The 19489-nt window shown below is 34.7% G+C and overlaps 1 protein-coding gene across 3 annotated transcripts in view; it reads left to right on the forward strand.

The window, feature by feature from the left end:
- The window catches only part of TBC1D22A (TBC1 domain family member 22A), a 169509-nt gene that overhangs the window by 127444 nt on the left and 22576 nt on the right, over positions 1-19489 (forward strand). For 2 of the 3 annotated variants that reach the window (XM_062638355.1, XM_062638357.1), the window contains exon 12: positions 9487-9582. In XM_062638355.1, the coding sequence (XP_062494339.1) occupies positions 9487-9582 (96 nt within the window). Of the gene's footprint in view, positions 1-9486; positions 9583-10284; positions 10674-19489 lie in introns of those variants that run through there. The other variant, XM_062638358.1, reaches the window with a different exon arrangement.

The raw sequence follows: 19489 nt of genomic DNA on the forward strand, positions 1-19489 counted from the left end.
ACAGCTTTGCTTCTTTCCACCATATTTTTTGGCTAACTAATTGGTGTCAAGTCATTTCTTGAGAAAGAATTTCAATGTTTAAGTTTAAATTAAATCAGTGATTTCAGATAGAAAGAATAAGGTCTTGATAAAAAGGAAACTTCAAAACAAATTTCTTTCCAACTGGACAACCATGTCTGAACAGCTGAAGCCCAACTTTAAGCCTAGATTAAAATAAAAGTAATCTTCAAAGTAAATGTTTTCTCTGTCATTGAATGAAGGTAAAACAAAGATGAGATTTTAATTTTGGTATCCCAAATGTGAATACCTTTGAGAATATTTTCTGAGGAGGTTTTCACTCAAATCTGCCATGCGACCTATTAAAAAATACCCTGCAACTTTTTGAAAGCGTTTTCTTCAACTTCACCTATTGTGTGGGCATCTAGTCTGTCACTTTTGGATTTATCTTCACCTTTCTGCTCCTCAATCGTTCCATAACAATGCAGTTGATACTTCTATAACTTCTCTAATGGAAGAAGGGCTCTCTACTGGTGTGGAGCATCTGAATAATTAAAGATGCAAAATTAATTTTCTGGGAAATACCTGTTGAGTTAGACTTTCCAAGTGTGTGTACGCTTTTGAAAAAACTGTTGGTGATGTCATCTTCTCATAGCGTCTTACAACTTCCGTCATCTGCCTAAGGAGTGTAGGGAAATGTATCCTTCAGCTTTATACTCATGAATGAAACAAAATATATTGTAAGCTTGAGTTTCATGCTGAAACAGGAAGTAAAAGACCTGTTTACATAGAAATTCTCTTTTTTTTAAGTCATTACTCAGTGCTGGAGCTTGGTGACATAATTAGGAACCATATTAATGGCTCTGATTGAAATACTTTGGTTTATAATACGTTAACCAGGATGAACAAAAGATAATATAGCTGTAAGTAGTCAACCACTTTCTAAAACGTAAACAGTGTAAATTATCCACCCTTATTGATGTACACTTGCTATGTTATATGACTGTTCCTTGTTAAGCCACTGAAATCAGCCTGGAGTAGTTCCATTAGTTTTGCTACTGGTTCTGATGTTATCATCTCCAAACAAGTTAAAATTTTTTGATCTTACACAGAAGAAAAACTTGCAGAAAGTTATTAAATAAATATGTATATTAGATTTGGGGCTTATATTTCATCCCTTACCATTATGTTGTTTTTTTTGTTGGCTAAAATGGCAGTGACTGATTATCACTGGTAGAATTCATGCTTACATTGCCATATTCCCCGTCTTTCATGTTCTTCCTAGCTGTAACTAGTAGGTGGAATGGAAGTTGTTTGCCTTTTGCTTTGTAGGAATTCAAAGTGGCAAATTAAGTAATATTTTCTCTTGTAACTACAAAGAATTAACAAAGAACTCTTCACTGCAGGTGAGAGGAGGCTTATTAACATGGGAAATTAGAGAAAAGAAATCAATAAGCTTCTGATATTTCACTATGCATAATTCTTCCATGTATAGCTAGATTCTTTTCAAAGTAATGTTGGAAATAAGTGTTGCAAAATGTAATTGGGTAGAGTTCAGTGTAACCTGTGTTTGTATCGATGGCATTCTTCAAGAAAACTGCCCTACTCTAATTTTTTTCTGTAAATACCTAATTCAGCAACACAGGACTATAAAGGAGTTGCATAAGAAGTTCTATGCCTTTGCTAAGGTCTAGCAAGGTTCCTGTATATGAAGATAACAGACCACCACCCATGAGGAGAAAAATAACTATAAAAGGAAACCACATTTCATACTGGATATGAAGGTACCTGTTGTAGTTTAAACTGGCAGGCAGCTAAGCACCACACAGCTACTCACACAGTCATACCCTGTGGAAAAGACCTGGGAAAAAGGTAAAAATTGTGGGTTGATATAAAGTCTATTTAATTGGACAGAAAAGGAAGGGAAACTAATAACGGTAAGAGAATATACAAAACAAGTGATGCACAATGCGATTGATCACCATTCACTGACCAATGCCCAGCCAGTCCCTGAGCAGTGATCAGCTCCTCCCAGCCAATTCCCCCCAGATTTATTCTTGAGCATGACATCATATGGTGTGGGATATCCTTTGGGTCAGTTGGGGTCAGCTGTCCTGGCTGTGTCCCCTCCCAGCTCCCTGTGCCCCCCCACCCCCCAGCCTGCTCGCTGGTGGGGTGGTGTGAGGAGTAACAAAACAAAATCAAAAACATCAGTGTGTTACCAGCATTATTCTCATCCTAAATCCAAGGCACAACACTATACCGGCTACTTGTTGAAAATTAACTCTCTCCCAGCTGAAACCAGGACAGTAAGTCACTTGACATTCTGGTCATGACGAACTCTTAAAAAACTTCATGATGAGTTCTTGAAATGAACCAAATGAGAAACACTGACTTTTTTTCACCATAGTTTATTCTGGATAAACCAAGACAAAAAAGTCAAACACACTCTTGAAGTTATTTTTCATTCCATTTGAATTGAATATATTAGCAAGTGAAGAGGAGAGTAATTTAAGCACTGTTCTCAGAATGCAAGCTAATACGGAAATTGTATGAAAGATGCTTCTTAAAACTAAATGATTAGTGGGAGACTGGGTAAATCAAGTGAATAGTAATTAACAGTAGCATCCATTTATATTTGATATTGATTAATAATCTTATCCTGAATTTTTGCAGGCCGCATGGAGCATTCTAACAGGGCAAGACATTGATCCAAAAAAATAATTTCAGCAATGGTCAATGTTCCTTGTGGCTGGAATTTCATGGCAGAGGTTTCTATCTCAGGGCCATTACAGATTTTAAAGTGCTATGAAATGTGTTTTGATCAGATTTTCTTTTAATGCAAAGGTTAAACCAGTCCTAAATTTTCATATTAACTGATGAATGTTTGCATTAGAAACAGCTACCTATAAGCCTTACCTATAGTAAGGTGTTTTTTTTCTTGTTTGTTTGGGTTTTTCATAAGAATAAATGATCCAACTTAGTTGCTGTGTTTATTATCAGATTAGATTTAGTTTAGCCAAGTTCTGTTGTGTTGGTCACTTCTTGCTTTTAGGATCATCCCCTTGGGAATAGTCATGGTGAAACAGAGACAATGATAGAAGACAATCCAAAATGTGCTAACTCACCAAAAATAAATATTTTTAATAGGTATTTTTATCTACAATTGTAAAATACTTTTAAATGTGTCATGACTAAAATTTGATTTTGTAGCACCACAGAATAATCAAAATTTCATTATATAAGTGACTAAAACTGATAGGCGAATGAACGTTATGATCTTACATGAGTTGGTAGGCTGCTGTGTACCATGAAGGTAGTTGTAGTTCTTGCAGTATTCCAACATATTTTAGAATGAAGAGATTTAGTGTCATCATGAGAACATATGAGAGTGTTCTCTAAACTTAATATTGTTTCACAATTAGTAAATATGACATTTTAAGAAAATGTTGTCATTACTTTTGTAGTGAGAAATCACACCTTGCAAAGTTTTAAGAGCCAGTGGACATACGCACCTGGTTGCTGTAGCCTGTTGAGCTCACTGAAAACTGTAGAGAAGGTTCTTTGCTAAAGGTTATTAAAGAAAAAGCATGCCTGTGAAATTTAATGGATAATAACTGTCCAGAGATTAAAAAGATGTGGTAGGAATAAGCAGGCAGGTTTCAAAATTAAAGGAAATCACATGTAATTCTTTTAAAATCTGTGATGATACATTAGCTGTTTCTGCTGAAGTGATTTGGAACACAAAACAGGAGTGAGACAGCAAAGTTTGCTGACAACACCATCCTATGGAGAGTGGTAAAGTGATAGCAAGGAGTAGTAAGGCTTCATGTTGCTGTAAACAACCAGGCAGTAAATAACAGCTGAAATTCCATGTGGACAAATATAAAGTGATATTGTGTGTGTGTTTGCCACAATCCTAAATTAACCGGTGTAACTGCGGGCTTCAGGTTAGCTTTCTGCACTCCAGCGCGAGAGGAAAGTAGAAGCTCAGTAGCAGTCCAAAAAGAAAAAAAATCAAAATCTAGGAATAGCTGGAAAAGGAAAGGAGAACAAAATATTATGCAGCTATGATAATTATGGTCTTTTTGCATTTTACATGCTGTATACAGTGTCAACCTTATTTCAAAATCAGAAAAGTACACGAAAAGATGCTTAAGAAGGCTGAGCAAAGATGGTGGAGCTGGTATATGAGCAATGGTGGAATAGACCAAAAAAAATCTAGTCTGTAAAATAGAAGGAAAGATGAATGGACTGAAGAAGGTGAATGGGAAGTGATTATTATTACTCTCTTTCAATGTGATAACTGAGCAGCTTTGCATGAAACTAGCAGGTGCTGGGTTTAAAAACAGCTGGTTTAAAACAGACATGCTATAGAGCATGCACTTGCCTTGTGGAATTCTTTACTATAAGACTTTATGATTACCAAAAAAGCTTACAGTTGCAAAAAGCTTTGGACATATTAGTAAAGAAAATAGACCTATTCTACAGCATGTGTAAGGACATTTTTAAACATGGGATCATTGAAAGTTGACAGGATATTCTGGGGAGGTACTGCTATATGCTTGCACTCTGATAGGCTTAGTTGTCTTAGACCAATGCTGTTGGTCATTGCTATTGGAAGATAGCTACCCTGATGGATCTCTCCGTAGTGTGCTCGTGCTGTGTTTCTTCTCAGACTGGAACTCTGAGCCACAGTTTTGACAGTGGATTGAGTCTGTGCCTAGGAGGTCAGAGCACCTGGCTAATGGAAAAGGCAAATCATGGACAAGCAGCCAACACATTCCACATTCCATAATGATCCTTCACTGGCTTCTTTTTCTGCCGTAGATTGCTTAGATAATGTTGGAAAAAAAATACTTAAATCTTTTTACAGCTAAGCTATCTCCTCTTTGTATTGTAATAAAAACAGAGTTGCTTAAAGTTGCTTTATTCACCTATAAAGAAGTCCTTGTGTCTGAGCCATTATTTGCATGTGAAATATGGTGGTTTAATACCTAACCTTGGCACAATTTCATAGTTTTAATCATTGTAAGTACTTAAAAAATAATCATGCATTTCTTTTATCAACAAATATAATGCCATGAGATATTATTCTCCTTAAATACTGAAGTATCCAGGGTATGTGAAGCAGGTTAGACTAGACAATAATCGGTCTAGTCATACAACAAAATTTGCATTCTTTCAGTGACTGTCTAATTCAAGAAATTGGGGAAGTGTAGTGTACAGAATGCCTTTCATTTCAGCTACAGAGGAGATCCAGCATTTGCAGGGCAACGAGATATTTGTGATGTTAACAATCTAAATGATTTTTATAGATAACGACAGATGGTTCTTAGATAATGCGCTCTGAGTCGTTTGTAATATGTTCAGAATAAGTCTTCTGGAAGGTTGTACATCTGTCTTGAGATCTTTTGTTAAAATATTTAAATCAAGGTCATTGTTTATATTTTATTTTAAATAGCTTTTAGCTGGTAGTCTACATTTCTTTACATTTAGAGATCAAACTGTTTGCAACTTCAAAAGCTACAAATGGAAAGGTATAATAGGTAGCAGGTGTTAGAAAAGGCAATTATGCATTAGCTGTTTTACTCAATTTCTAAAACTGTCTAAAACTATCCATTGGAAATACTTTGTAGCCTAGACTTATCTCTGAAGCACAATGAATTCTTAAATCTTTAGGGGGTTATGTATTTTTTCTCTAATGAATTGCATATTTAAGCCTATTTGGTTTCATTTAAAAGAGATGAGGAAAATTGTATTGGAAAAAAAAAGGGTTGAACAGAAAAATACCAAGAAAAAGTATGGGTTGTTACATACTTGCAAATATTTTTTCTGCAATTTCTCAAAATATTTTCAATTTACAATGTTGCAGTTCTGGGCTTTTTTGATTTTAATTTTAATATTTTATTTTTTTTTAAGCTGGTTATCTTGACTTTCTGGCTATGAATTTTCTTGATTATGTGATAATAGAATAAATTCTTGGGTGTAAAATCAGGATCTTAGGTTAATATCAGAAGAATGAACACTCTGATGATCTAATTTGACTGCCTATGTAACATTGTTGAGATCAAAATAAACAATTTTGCCAACAGTTCTGCAAATTGACTTTTAAAGTGAAAATGCTGCTTTGAGGCAGATTTCTTTAATCCTGCTTCCTTCTCTCCCATGCTTGTAAAGGATTTGTATAATGTTGGAGGAGTGAGGAGAAGAAAGGAAGATCAGTAGGTATTAATATCAAACCAAGTTCCTTTCAGTTCATCATATCATAGAATGGTTTGGGTTGGAAGGAACCTTAAAACTCATCCAGTTCCAACCCCACTGCCATGGCAAGGACACCTTCCACCACACCAGGTTGCTCCAAGCCAAGCCAACGTAGCCTTGAACACTGCCAGGGATGGGGCAGCCACAGCTTCTTTGGGAAATCTGTTCTAGTGTCTCACCACCCTCACCATGAAGAGTTTCTTCCTTATATCTAACCTAAATCTACCCTCTTTCTTATGTAATGTAGTTAAAGAAATGTAATAATCCAATACATAAAATATCCTGACCAATAATTAATATTTTTAATGAAATTTTAGTCCTTAAAGACTATTCAGTCTTTCTACTTCTTCAGCTGCAAAAATAATCTTACTCTTTCTTAAGCTACTGTCAGCAGTATTTCTATACTTTTCCTCCATCTTGTAGCTGTCATTTTTTTTTCTTCCCTGTTTTCCTGTTTGATTTCTAATGCTCAGGCAGCTGCCACGCTCTTCAGCTCCCCATTCTTTGAAGTGGCGCTAAACACAGTTCAAAATTCACCAGGTAACAGTGAACTGAGCCAGTTCTCACTATGCCAGAAAGTCTTCACCGTGACAGTGCATCCTTCAATGTTGGCTTCTGGAAAATGTGTTGATGTTTTCTTGTACAGACTGTTGACAGGTTAAAAGTGAGAAATTGGTTGCAGTTCAGTGCTGAGAAAAAGTAGACCACAAGTACTCTTTCTATACTTAATTTAAAAAAAAATTAAATATTTTTTCTCATTTTAGAGATGAATGTTCTATCAAAGTAAAGTATTATCAAAGGCTGACTTTTTAAAATATCGCATGTTCTGTACATTTACTTATACAATAAAGTAGGAAGAGGGTTGTTTTCTTAGAATTGGCTTTCTGTATTTTTTAGAGTTGTGTTTGATTATTTAAATGTTCCACGATAGTATCTGATATGTTAAATGGTAACAGCACTTTGCTTACAAGTGTGTCCTCTTGAGATACCATTTCATGCTTTTATATATGTTAGCTTCCCACCCAAGAGAAATGCCAACACTAAAGTGAAAGACGTGGATTTTTCAGGAGGACTGTAGTGAGTACATGATTCTGTAAAACTCTAATATTGTAAGTTGGACTTCGGTCTGTTTTCTGATTAAGACAACCTCTAGAGAGAAGTCTAGTTAAAATTACCATATGCTTTGTCTGTCCTTGGATTTTACAATGTTATTCAAGTCATGTTATTCAAGTCCAGCATTTTTCTAGATAAGCCCAGCCTGTAGCTTAGAACCACACAGCCATGCGCTCACTCTCCCCTTTCCACCTGCCCTCTGGGTGGGATGGGGAGGAGAATCAAAAAAAATGCAAACCTCACAGGTGGACATAAGAACAGTCCAATAAATAAAGTATTATACAAAACCACTACAACTACCACCAATAATAATAATAATGTTAAGGGAAATAACAAGGGAAGAGAATATAAAACTAAAAATGGAAAGGCAAAAAACCCCAACAAACACAAGTGATGCACAATACAATTGCTCACCACCTGCCAACCAATACCCAGCCTGACCTGAGCAGCAATTTGCCCCTTCCAGGTAACTTCCCCCAGTTTATATACTGAGCATGACGTGCTGTGATATGGAATAACACTTTAGATAGTTTGGTTCATGTATCCTGTCTCTGCGTCCTCCTGCCTTCTTGTGCCCTCTCTCCTCATTGGCGGAGCATGAGACTTGAGAAGTCCTTGATCAGGTTAAACATTACTTAGCAACAACTGAAAGCATCAGTGTGTTATCAGCATTGTTCTCAGACTAAAGTCGAAAACACAGCACTGCACCAACTACTAAGAAGGAGAAAAATAACTGCTGCAGCTGAACCCAGGACAATTCTATAATCAGTCTTCCTTTTCTACTTCCAGAATTAACTAATTTCTATTTTCGGTTCCAACACTTTTAAAATTAAAACTCCTCTGCAAATAATTGGCTTATCTGTTTTCTTGGTTCTTACCAGTTTGGTGGACAAGATGATCTTTTGTTTCTGTTGCTGCTACCATGGTGTTTGTATCAACCCCTTGTAATATACTGTGTACTTCCATCAGTCAAGGGTATGGGAGAAGGAAAAGTAGTAGTAGGAGAATATTTTTCCTTCTCCACTTGTGATAATGGCAAGGTTACTCTATTGCACTGTCTTATGTGGTTATTTTAAATCCCATGCTCTTCTGCGTGAACAGCACTAAAATACATATTTTCTCATGTTATGTTTTAATAAGAAGTTGTTTCAGTTCATTTTACTTAGCAGAACACATTGTTTTTCTAAGAAGTAAACTGCAGTTTTGAAATTACCAGTAGAGAAATAGGAAAACAAATTTGCTCTACTTTCAAAGCACTGCAATTTGATATTAAAAATTATTTAGATATCAGCATTTAGGTATCCCTACATTTGTCAGATTATGTAGCTTAATTTTGTAATTGTTATTTTTAAATGTTATTTTAATTAGATTTTACATAGCTTTCATTCACAGTCATCACATTGATAATTAAATATCATAATTATTTTTTCAGTTCTCAGTGGTGTAGAAAATAAAATCTAAGATTAATTTGGTAACACTGGAAAACTTAAAAATAGGATCGCAGATTCTCCTAAACTCTTAGGTATACTTATAAAATCTTAATTTCGGGGGGGAGTTTTACAAAGTGACAGAATCTGCTCACTTGAACTAGAACAGAAACTTGCAGATCTGAATACAAATCTGAGTTGTAAATATTTTATGTTAGAATTAATAGATTTTTTTCCTTTACTAAAACCCTTTGGTTCAGTCAGTTATGTATTTTTGAAATACTTAATAAGGTCCGATAGCAAAATTTATAATGGAAAAGCTAGTAGTAGTAAGAGTTTGCTCTTAATAATGGAGATAAAGCATATGCTCACGCCGCATTGTTAAACTGGACAGTACTGTATTTCATGCCAGATGTAAGTTAATGGATAACATCAGAAATGGGAAACACATCTGGAAAGAATTAATTTAAATATAAGAAATGGATGTACACTTCACCTTGATTTTTTTGGTGGACAATAGCTATGAATAGGTTTGGCATAGGTGAAATGCAAACGTGTTTATAATACAGAGAGAGATTTGACATTTGTAGTTAGAAGTGAATGCCATAAAAATACACTTGGGGTATATGGTGATCAAAAGTAAGTTTTGTGTATTGAAAGAATGATATGTTTTTATCTTTTCCAGTCTGAACCAGAGGGTTTTTCTCACTTCCACTTGTACGTCTGTGCTGCCTTCCTTGTCAGGTGGAGGAAAGAGATCCTGGAAGAGAAAGATTTTCAAGTAAGTGAAAGGGGATATTTTTCAAGGACATGGTGGTATTTATTAAATTTAGCTTCCTAGTGTTACTTGGAGATGGATTTATGACAAAATACCAGCAGTTGCAGCAAGACTGACGATATGTGTTAGAGTTGCTCCAGAACTGTTAGACCTGAAGTGATGGACTATAAGGAATAGGAGATGCATTTTCTTTGTCTGCTCTGGAAAAAAAAAAATGCTGTTTTAACTGAGAGAAGCTTTGAGAAAATGATTTCTGAAGATGCTGTTGCAAGCAGAGCCTTGGTATTTCACAAAGAGATTTTCTGATAAGGTAATTGGATATTTTTAAATGTATTTATAGTTTTTCATTTGTATAAATAACAGCACACTCTAACAACGTGATTTTCATTCTTTCAAAAAAACCTAGGCAAGCGGTCTTTTAAAATTAGGAGCCTGTTTTTCAGTAGGAAATAAAAGGATTGTAAGACTATTCACTTCAGGTCCCTGCATTTCAAAACCTTACATTTTTTCAGCAAAGAGCATATCAGGGAATTGTTTGGAATGGAATTTGAATATGATAAATGGGCAAATAATTTGCATATGCCTGTAGAAGTTCAATTGTGATTGTGAAGTGGTGACAGTTCACTTTCATAGAAACACCATATATTGCATTTTACCCTATGATACGCATGCAATGCCTGAAAGGCATTTACGTCCTGCTTACAGGCTGACTGTAAGCAAACCATGCTGCACAGCCACCACCATTGCCTGCCTCTGGGAAATTGTCTGTTACCAGCTTGTTTTCTCTCCATCTGACTGAACTCTGTTGCCCTGTACAAATGAACCATTGTATAAATTTGTGTATCACTTCAATCTATTTTATCTTTCATCATAAAATGATTTATTCAGAGCACTTTAACTGCAGTTGCCTATCTTTGCAATAAAGAAGTGCCTAAGGGCACAACTAACTATAATTTATCCTACTTGTTAACACTGTCAGATTTTCTCAATTTATAGTATTTTGTCAAAAACAACTTTAATGTTGGCAGCCATGCCTCTCAACTACCAATGTTCACAATGTTAATCCTTCCTATTAAATTTTTCTTGTTGATTTCCTGAACCAATTTAATAATTCTCCACTTTTTCAAAGTCTATTGCAAGTATGTTTAAAATAAATAATAATCTGGGGTGTAATACTATGAAGATTTGTTTTGTTCTCCTTACATATTTTGAGATTTATTTTTTTTACTTATTTAATAATTAAGGTATTTATTTGTGGTTTAATTTCTTTATAGGCTATGGAAACTAGACTATGAAGTACATAAATCTGGAACACATTTATCAGACTGCTTTAGCTTGCTTACAACTTAGAAACATAATTAGTAATTTTGAGGATCCGTAGCACTAGTTTTATCACAATCGGATGTTATCACTAGAAGACTTGCCCTTCTTTATTGTGTAACATGACCTTTTAAAATTACTACACTAAAGTGTTATTAGTTCTCCAAATGATGCTTCTCTCCCACAGGCAAGAATAAAATTCATTATTCTTCTGGTTTGTTAACAGTAGCTGTAGACTGTTGCCTTGGCTTCAAAGTGGTAGCACAAGCAATAGGTATTTACACTGGAAAATTGGGAAGTTCAGTTTGTGTTGTTGGGGTACTCTAATTGCATTGAATTCACATTATTAAGAAGTCATAGCTATAGTACATTTTCTGCTGCATTTTTTGTTCTGTAAGCTGTATCAAGAATCATGGAAACATGCATCATCATTTCTCTGCTTATGCATATGATAGAGGTAAGTCTTTTGACTTCCCACAGGTTAAGCCAGTTCTCTATGCCATGTCTTTATAAATTGGTCCTGCCTGACTACTGTAAAATAGAGTACACTGGAGAATGAGGATAACTATTTCAAACTGCAGTGTCCCAAGAGAAAATATTTGATTTTAGGAAGCTGAGCAGAGGAGAAATGACAAATGCTTTTGTTTTGCTGTGAGTTTATAGTTGCTTGTATTTTGTCCTGCTTAATATAGGTATTGGTAACCTCTTTAGTAAACTTTGATCCTGTTTTGAACTTTGCTATTTGATGCCATCAGGTATGTGATGCAATGCTATGTAACAAGGGCAAAAATTATTACATGCTATTTTCAGGTTTTACAGGGTCACTTTTTGATAGCAGTGAAACTATGCTGATATGCTTCCAGGTAGACATTTTAAATATTTCATGCCCACGTACAATATAAAGATTAATTCTATAGAAAAGAATGATAGTGGTTTAGTTCTAATTAGAGCTTGTTAATCTCCCATAGTTATCACTTCTTGAGAGAGACAGTCTGCTTTACCTACATAGGATGCCTCACAAACCCAGGTGCAGGAAGCTCATTTGTGTAGCGATGTAGCTCTAATCATACTTCAGCTTAACAGTTTTTACTTGATATGTGGGGAAACAGAGAACAGAATGGGCAGACAGTAAATGGAAGACCTTTTAACGCTGGATTACATGTTCCTTTGTAACCCATGTGATGTTTGATATGATCAAATGGGTCATTCTTGCCTTATGACACTTCTGTTGATGGTATAAATATTCTGTGTTAATTCACTGATTTCATACTAGTGTCAGATTATAAAAAAGAGAAGCACTAAGTTTAATATGGATACAAATACAATATTTTTTAATGTGATAAAACATGTCTTGCTGTGTGAATGAAGCATATGAAATTAATTCAGTTTTTACTATCTAAGCTTAAGTAATTAAAGATACAAGTAATGAAGACCTTTCTATTCATCAGCATGTTTTAGACTTTGACTTATTGTCATTCATTTTCCTAAAAACAGCCGTAATTCTAAATTTTTTCTGAAATCTTGTGTTGTGAATGGTTAATGCTAAAATATTCAAGCATGGTTTTAAGCACATTTAGAATTAAAATATTAATAGAAAACATGACTATTGAGTTTAATGTTACCAGATATCTGAAAGTTTTGTAAGGAAACAAGACTTCGGGAACTAGATCAGCTGTCAAACTGAATGTAAGCTAATAGTAATGTTGGACTGATACTGGTTTATCTGTTAGATACTAAAGATATAGTCCAAATTTTCAGTTTAAGTAAGTCATCATTTTATTGACATAACTGAGCTATAAAGATATATTCAATATGTTGTAGTAAGGAATCTGTCTTGCAGATTTTTACTTCGTGATTTGAAGATACAAGCTTTTCTCTCTGTTTAACAGACATTTTCACCCATGCTGTCATCAGCTCACATCTTTATTACTGCAATGTCCTTTTCTTTGGCTTTGACAAATGCATTTTTGCTTCATTTAAATTCACACGGACTGCAAAGAAGCTATAAAGATCACTTTTCAGTCCATCATTTTTTCTTGCTTTGCATTTCCTTTAGCTCCCTTTCCTTTATAGCACCAAGGAAAACTTAGACATTTTCTCTCCCAAGGCCTTTAATGGACTAATACTGACACCTTACATGTCATCTCATATTCAGTGTTGAGATGCTGACTGCCAGTATATCAGCTGGTGATGACAGCCTCATCACGCGCTTAAGCTTGCAAGAAAGTATCTGTGCTATCTCCCAGATAGACTGTCTCATTTAAATGGAGCACCTAATGCAGATACTCTGTTACTTTCTTCTAAATCTTATGTAAGTTCTGTTTTTCTGCAATACCTAGAATAGACCTGACAGGTAGGCTTCAGCCTGTTAATAGCACTTGGAAGCACATTGACTAGTTTGGGGTTGCTTCTTTTTACTTTTCTGTGAATTTATTGTCTCTTGGTTTATACTTGAGCCATAAAATCTTCAGGGTAGTGACTGTCCTTTATTCTGATTTATACATTCTTTAAAATAATGATTTTGTAATTCTATTTTATAGAAATACTAAGGAGTAAGCCATAATGCCCTCATGACTAAAAGGAATGTGTGCCCAATTGCTTGTCTTATTAAAATTTAGATAAGTGCTCTTGATTTTTGCCAAACGTTTAACTATGGTGAAGTATTACAAGCTAATGTTAGTTGAAATAATAATGTGAACCATCATCTTTCTACATCATATGACCAATAAAATTTAAAGGAAATGAGGGTTGTTATTACTTATGTGAATGTTTATGCCTTGTGAAGTTGTTGTCAGCTTTATTCTTAGATTTAATCTTAGGTTTTGCATGTGGTAGTTTCAAGAGGGATGCCTGTTTCATGGGATAGTGACATGTTTCACAGTGGAAACGTCTGAAAGTCAGCTACAGGTTGACTTTGAAGTGCATCTTCAGCTCAGTGATGGAGTGAGCATTGTCAGTACCTTTGGTTTGTTTTGCCTTTCCTTCCGTCTTTAATAACCACTTAATTAGAATCCGCACAAGGTTCAAAGACTCAGTGCTACCTACCACTCTTCCTAATTCCTGAGATTTAAGTCCCAGCTCACTTAAATACTTTGCCCCTTCTTTGAAATAAAATTAGAGATGGTCCAGGTTAGTGTCTTCTGATATCGGTAAGAATACACTACCGGTTTTTCAACCCTCATTTAGCACTTGAGCTTGCCCTTTTAGTCTTTTTCCTTATGTTTGTCAGCATTTTTTGGGTGCAAAGACACCCAAAAAATGGGTGGTCTGTTTTCTGCCCATTAGATTTATTAGATTTCAAAGTTCCTAAAGCATTATGTTACTCCATGAAATAGAGGAATAGTGCTCTCTTTTTATGAGTGAACCCTTGGCGTCTGAAGGTTAATGGCTTATGTTGCTTCAGGCATAATCTCAAATTTAAAAAAAAAAAGAGAAAAAAGGTGTATTTCTTGCAGAGGATTTCACACCTATATTAAATGATATCAATATTCAACAGGAACGTCTGAATTAATCGGAAAAATCTAAAATCAGAGCTATTGAAAATGCTTGAGTTTGATCCCTATTTTCTAGAATATATAGATGATGAGCATATTGTCTCCTTATTTCATTCTTGAACTTGTCTGCCAGTTATCTTCATTGAAATATAACAGACTTTATGTGCAATCAAAGACCAAGTCTGTAGCTTGCATTTATCGCTGTTCAGACTGTTACATTTATTACAGGTATATCTTTATTTCACTTCTCACATGAACTAGCATTTCTTTTAAAGTGGATTCTTGCTTGTGAGCTAAAATCACTTGAAAGAGAAGGTTTTAAAGACAGACAAATCTGATTCTGTACACCTGCCAGAATGTGTATTTACTACAGCTACACAAGTTAAAAAGTACAAGTTTGCACCCTAAAAATGGGATTGGTAGATAGTTACAGAAGTGATTGAATAGGAAGGTGCTTGGAAGACAAATTCAATTCACACTGCTGACTGCATAGGTAACAGACTTTAGTTTAGAAAGTTTAATATTAATATCCTTCCTAGTAATTATCTATTATAGAAACATCATATATCAGAAACATGCCTTTATACCATCTGTTTATGCTCAACTACAGTAACAGTTTTCCTTAATCTTTTGTTATCTTGTTCCTAGCTTATGATGTGAGTTTTTAAAGAGTTACTTTTCTTCATTAAAGTGCAGCAGTTCTCACTTCAGATGTTATGAGGCGTAACTAATAAATATATTTTTAATTTAGCTTCTTGGTGTGTACTGTGCTGGAAATTTAGTTCTCATTACTACTGCAGTAAAATAAATGTTTCTTAATTTAAAAAAAAAGTGATGTTTCTGAACAGTTTAGCTTTCTGATCAGAGGAGTGTTCACCCCTCTTCTATGTAAGCTCTGTGATTAGAGGTATTGTGGTTCTGATCCTGCGCTCTCGCTCTTCAGTATGTGGAAGCTAAAAGGGTCTTTTCTGAGAATGTACTAAACCCTATAAAGAGTTAAGGACAGGGAACGTGGAAATCTTTCTGACTTAAAGAGCCTGGCTACTAACATTGCTGTGATTTTACTTCCTGCGGTGAACGCTTTTGGAAGATATTAATATATTGTCATGTGTTGCCAGAAATTGGAAGCTCTGCTGTTTTAGACTTTGAACATCATAGCTAGCAATCTAAAGAAGTTGCTCCTTAATCTCAGAGTACAAGCAGTAGGCAACTGGGAGTTAGCATTCTTGAATCATGGAATCACAGAAGAGTTAGGGTCGGAAAGGACAAACCCCCCTGCCATGTGCAGGGACACCACACACTAGACCATGTCGCCCAAGGCTCTGTCCAGACTAGCCTTGAACACTGCCAGGTGTGGACTATTTACCAATTCTTTGGGCAACCTGTTCCAGAAGAGCTAACTAACTTACATTACTAAAATCACTAGCATTATTTTTGCATGTTTACTATTTAAAATATGTTTCCAAGAAGGTATATGGTAAGTTATAATTCTGAACACTGTTTTTAACTCTGTGTAAATGTTCACGCCATTTGAAAAAAAATCCATTTAAACAGTGTTTTTCTTCAGTTAGTGCCAATTTAAGTTACTAATTTGAATGGTTTGCTTTTCTGATAGGGAATATGTTGCAGTTTTAGATGATGCATCAAATTAAAAAGTTCAAATGTGAACACTCAAAGTGCAGTTCTGTGCTTGGATTTCATGTGCAATATACAGCAGTTCATTAACTTCTACCCATTGTTTCATGCAGAACAAAATTTTTGACATCAGTTAGTGTACTTGACAGCTGAGGTCAGAGTACCATATATTAGTAGAACTGCGTTGTAATTCTGATGTTTTTCTGTGTTCTTCAAAAAGACCAAAGCAACTATATGACAAAATGAGCAGTAATTTGTATTTGCTAAATCAATTATATGTGATATTAGCTAATATTTCTCTCCCTTATTTTTCAAATATTAATATTTTAAGTAACAAAAGTATGTTAACCAGGTGCAATAGTTCAGTACAAATATTGTTTGTAGATATGATTCATGTTACAGAGACCAGTTAGATTGAAAATGGGTTACATTATTTAGTTAGGCTTAAGCTTTAATAAAACCAATCCTGTAAGCCATGTCTAAATTAGAAATAAAGTAACTTTAAATTACATTTGTAGTCAGTGGAAAGATGTAAGTGTGAATCAGTCAGTTCTGATCTCAGCCTATCCTCTGCAAATATTTATTTCACTCTATTAATTACAAAGGATTATGGCATCAGCAGAAATTAGAATTAATCTGTTAAATGCCTACATTTAGTGGTCTGGATATTGAATATGCTTTGAAGAAGTCCTTGAAGGTTTGAATGTCCCTTTGCAAACCCAAATATCATTTCCTGTACTGACTGTCACCAGAGATGTCGTTCAGTAGGAAGAGGGTGGGAAGCTTTTAAGCATCCGGGAGCAAATTCTGTGGAAGCTGCTGAATAGAGGGAAAGAGCTGTGGAACATAAATCCACTTGTAAAACCTGCTATTGGGTGAAGAAAAACTGTGGGACATAGCGTTTATACAATTCATGTTGCTTGCAAGATACCTTTAAATTCTGAATGCTTTCATGGGCAAGAAAAGGTATACATTTCTTTGTATTCTTCTGGGCGCTTGACTATGAGAGAGTACCAAATCATCCCCATTTGTGTGCAGCTCTTTTTTTTTTAATTATTATAATTAATATTATTTTCTATTAAATTATTATTATTTGAGTTTAAGGAATTCATTAATATAGCTTTGAATACACTATGGTTTTGGTGGAAAACACATCCATGTGGTTGTAATATGAACATGATTTTTCAAATGTGCAAACTATAAGATGCCTAGTTTCTACTTCTGAACATGCTAATTGTAACTCTTCTTTAGTAACCAGTTTTATCTCTTTACTGTAACTGAGTGAACACTAGAGTGAGTTTTAGTTTACTTCTAGTTATTCTGTAAAATTATACTATGTGTTCTGTATACGCTTCCCAATAATTGATTTAATATATTTTATTGGTTTGTTTTAAACCTTCCCATTTCTACCCATTTTGCATAGTCACTAATTAGGAGGGCAGCCTAAAAAAGGAATATTACTAAGAAATCACTTGGCCTCTGACTATTTACTGTAAGTCTCTCCAGAATCAAAGGCTCTTGAAGAAGGAAATATTAAGGATTACAAAAACCACAAAGGCATGGTGAGTTACCTGAATGTAGAACTTTAGAGATCATTCCAGTAACAATGGCATAGTAATAATTTCTTTCTTAGACTCTGGCTACTGTAAAAACTGTAGGATCCTAACACTTTAATCTGGTAAAACTGATTACCGACTCCTGTTATATATCTGCAAAGTTCTGCAGTTTATCAAAATCTTCTTTTTGCTGTACTTGAAAATTGTTTATTTCAAATGTGATTAGATTGATCCCATTAACCTTACAGTGTCATTGGTCAGCTTTTCCTATTTGCCTCAGGAATTCTCATTTTTAATGGAAATTGCTTGGTGAAATTAGCACTAGATAAAGCATTTTTCTCTATTGTTTTTATTAATGTTGTTGTTTTAGTTGCAGGAAAATGTTTAATATGGTTTTGTGTCCCTTACTTGATTGTTTTTGTTGAAGTTGCCCTTGCAGAATGAACTGACGCCCAATAAATAGGCCCAGATGTAGCAACAAGAATTAGTAGCAAATGTGACTTTTAGAGTGCATGAGACTGGCCTGGACTAAATGCAGTGGAATCACTGCTGTCTTAAAGGGGGTTTCCTTATAAACAGTTTCATAGAAACTCTAGGTTTGGAATACTTATACTGTGATGAGTTCCTAGAGCATTCACTCATAAGATATTTAATGATGGATAATATTTTTCTGAGGTGAAGAGCAGTACTTGTATTGTTTTACTTTATTTTCCAAGTCTGTATATTCTGAAAATCTAGGAAGGACAAAATGTTGCCGTGGTTAACTGATGCTGGATTTCATAGCATATTGTGCTGCTGTTGTTGAAGTAAACTACAAATCAGAAGTAATGCAAGTGTCATGCACTGGACCTATGGCAATCATATAAAATGATTCCTCCAGTTACTTAATCAGTATTTATAGTGAGAAACTGTAAGTTTCTGTCTTGGTCACTGTATCTAAGTTTAATCTAGGCTAAATTATACTTCTCAATAAAAGACTCAGCAGTGATTGCAAAAAAGTAAGATGAAATTCTATAAAAGCTATTTTACCACAGTGTAATAGATACTGCATGTGACTTATTGTATTGAACTGTTTGAGATCGGATAATAATGTTACAGTGCTGTTTCTAATCTGGGTTATGTGTTTTATTGTTGGTTGTTTTTTTTTTTAAACACAACTGTAAATGTATTCTTACAATGATGGCACCCGTATGAATTTTATGCTTTCCACAATATCAGGTTATAACACAGGGTGATAGTTTTTTAAAAGAAACCTTAAGCTGATAAAGTTTTTTGCACAGTAGAGGATCTACACTTCTGTTATGTTGAACTACAGAACAGACAGGGCAAAATGCTACAACAACTCTGTAGAGTTCATAACACACATATCATTACTGCTACTAGTATGCAAGCAGCGTGATGAAAGGTTTGAAAATGTAATGTTGTCCTAGAGTACATAAATCAGTAGCTGAATCAGAATCAAGTCGGTAGATAGTCATACACAAAGAAAAAAAAAGCTGTTTGGGGACAGAGGACTCTTGACAGTCTCTAACAAATTTTGTCATGTTGTCAATAAGTTTACTTAAATAACTTTTGCTAAACTTTTGAAATTATGGGTTTGGCACAGTTTTGTGGTTACATTTAAGTGACAAGCTGGAATGGTTAAGTGGTTCTGATTGCAGCTAAAAATCGCATTGTATGTCATAATTGAAATAGAAGTCTATTTTACTTATTCTAGAAAAAAGAATGAGATTAAAATAATGTGCATAAAATACAACGGGTATGAAGAATATAATTTGTCTAAGATGCAAGAGTAAGGACAATATTTTGTGCACTTACCCATAAAGTAGTCCTTAATAATCCTCTGGGTCTTTGTATGGCTTTAAGTGAACCAGAGTAATAATTCAGTTTCGGCTTCAGTTGAGT

This window comes from Pezoporus occidentalis, unplaced genomic scaffold, assembly GCF_034315485.1.
Source record: "Pezoporus occidentalis ecotype Australia unplaced genomic scaffold, CSIRO_AGI_Poc_V1 ctg56, whole genome shotgun sequence".
Taxonomy (NCBI): domain Eukaryota; kingdom Metazoa; phylum Chordata; class Aves; order Psittaciformes; family Psittacidae; genus Pezoporus; species Pezoporus occidentalis.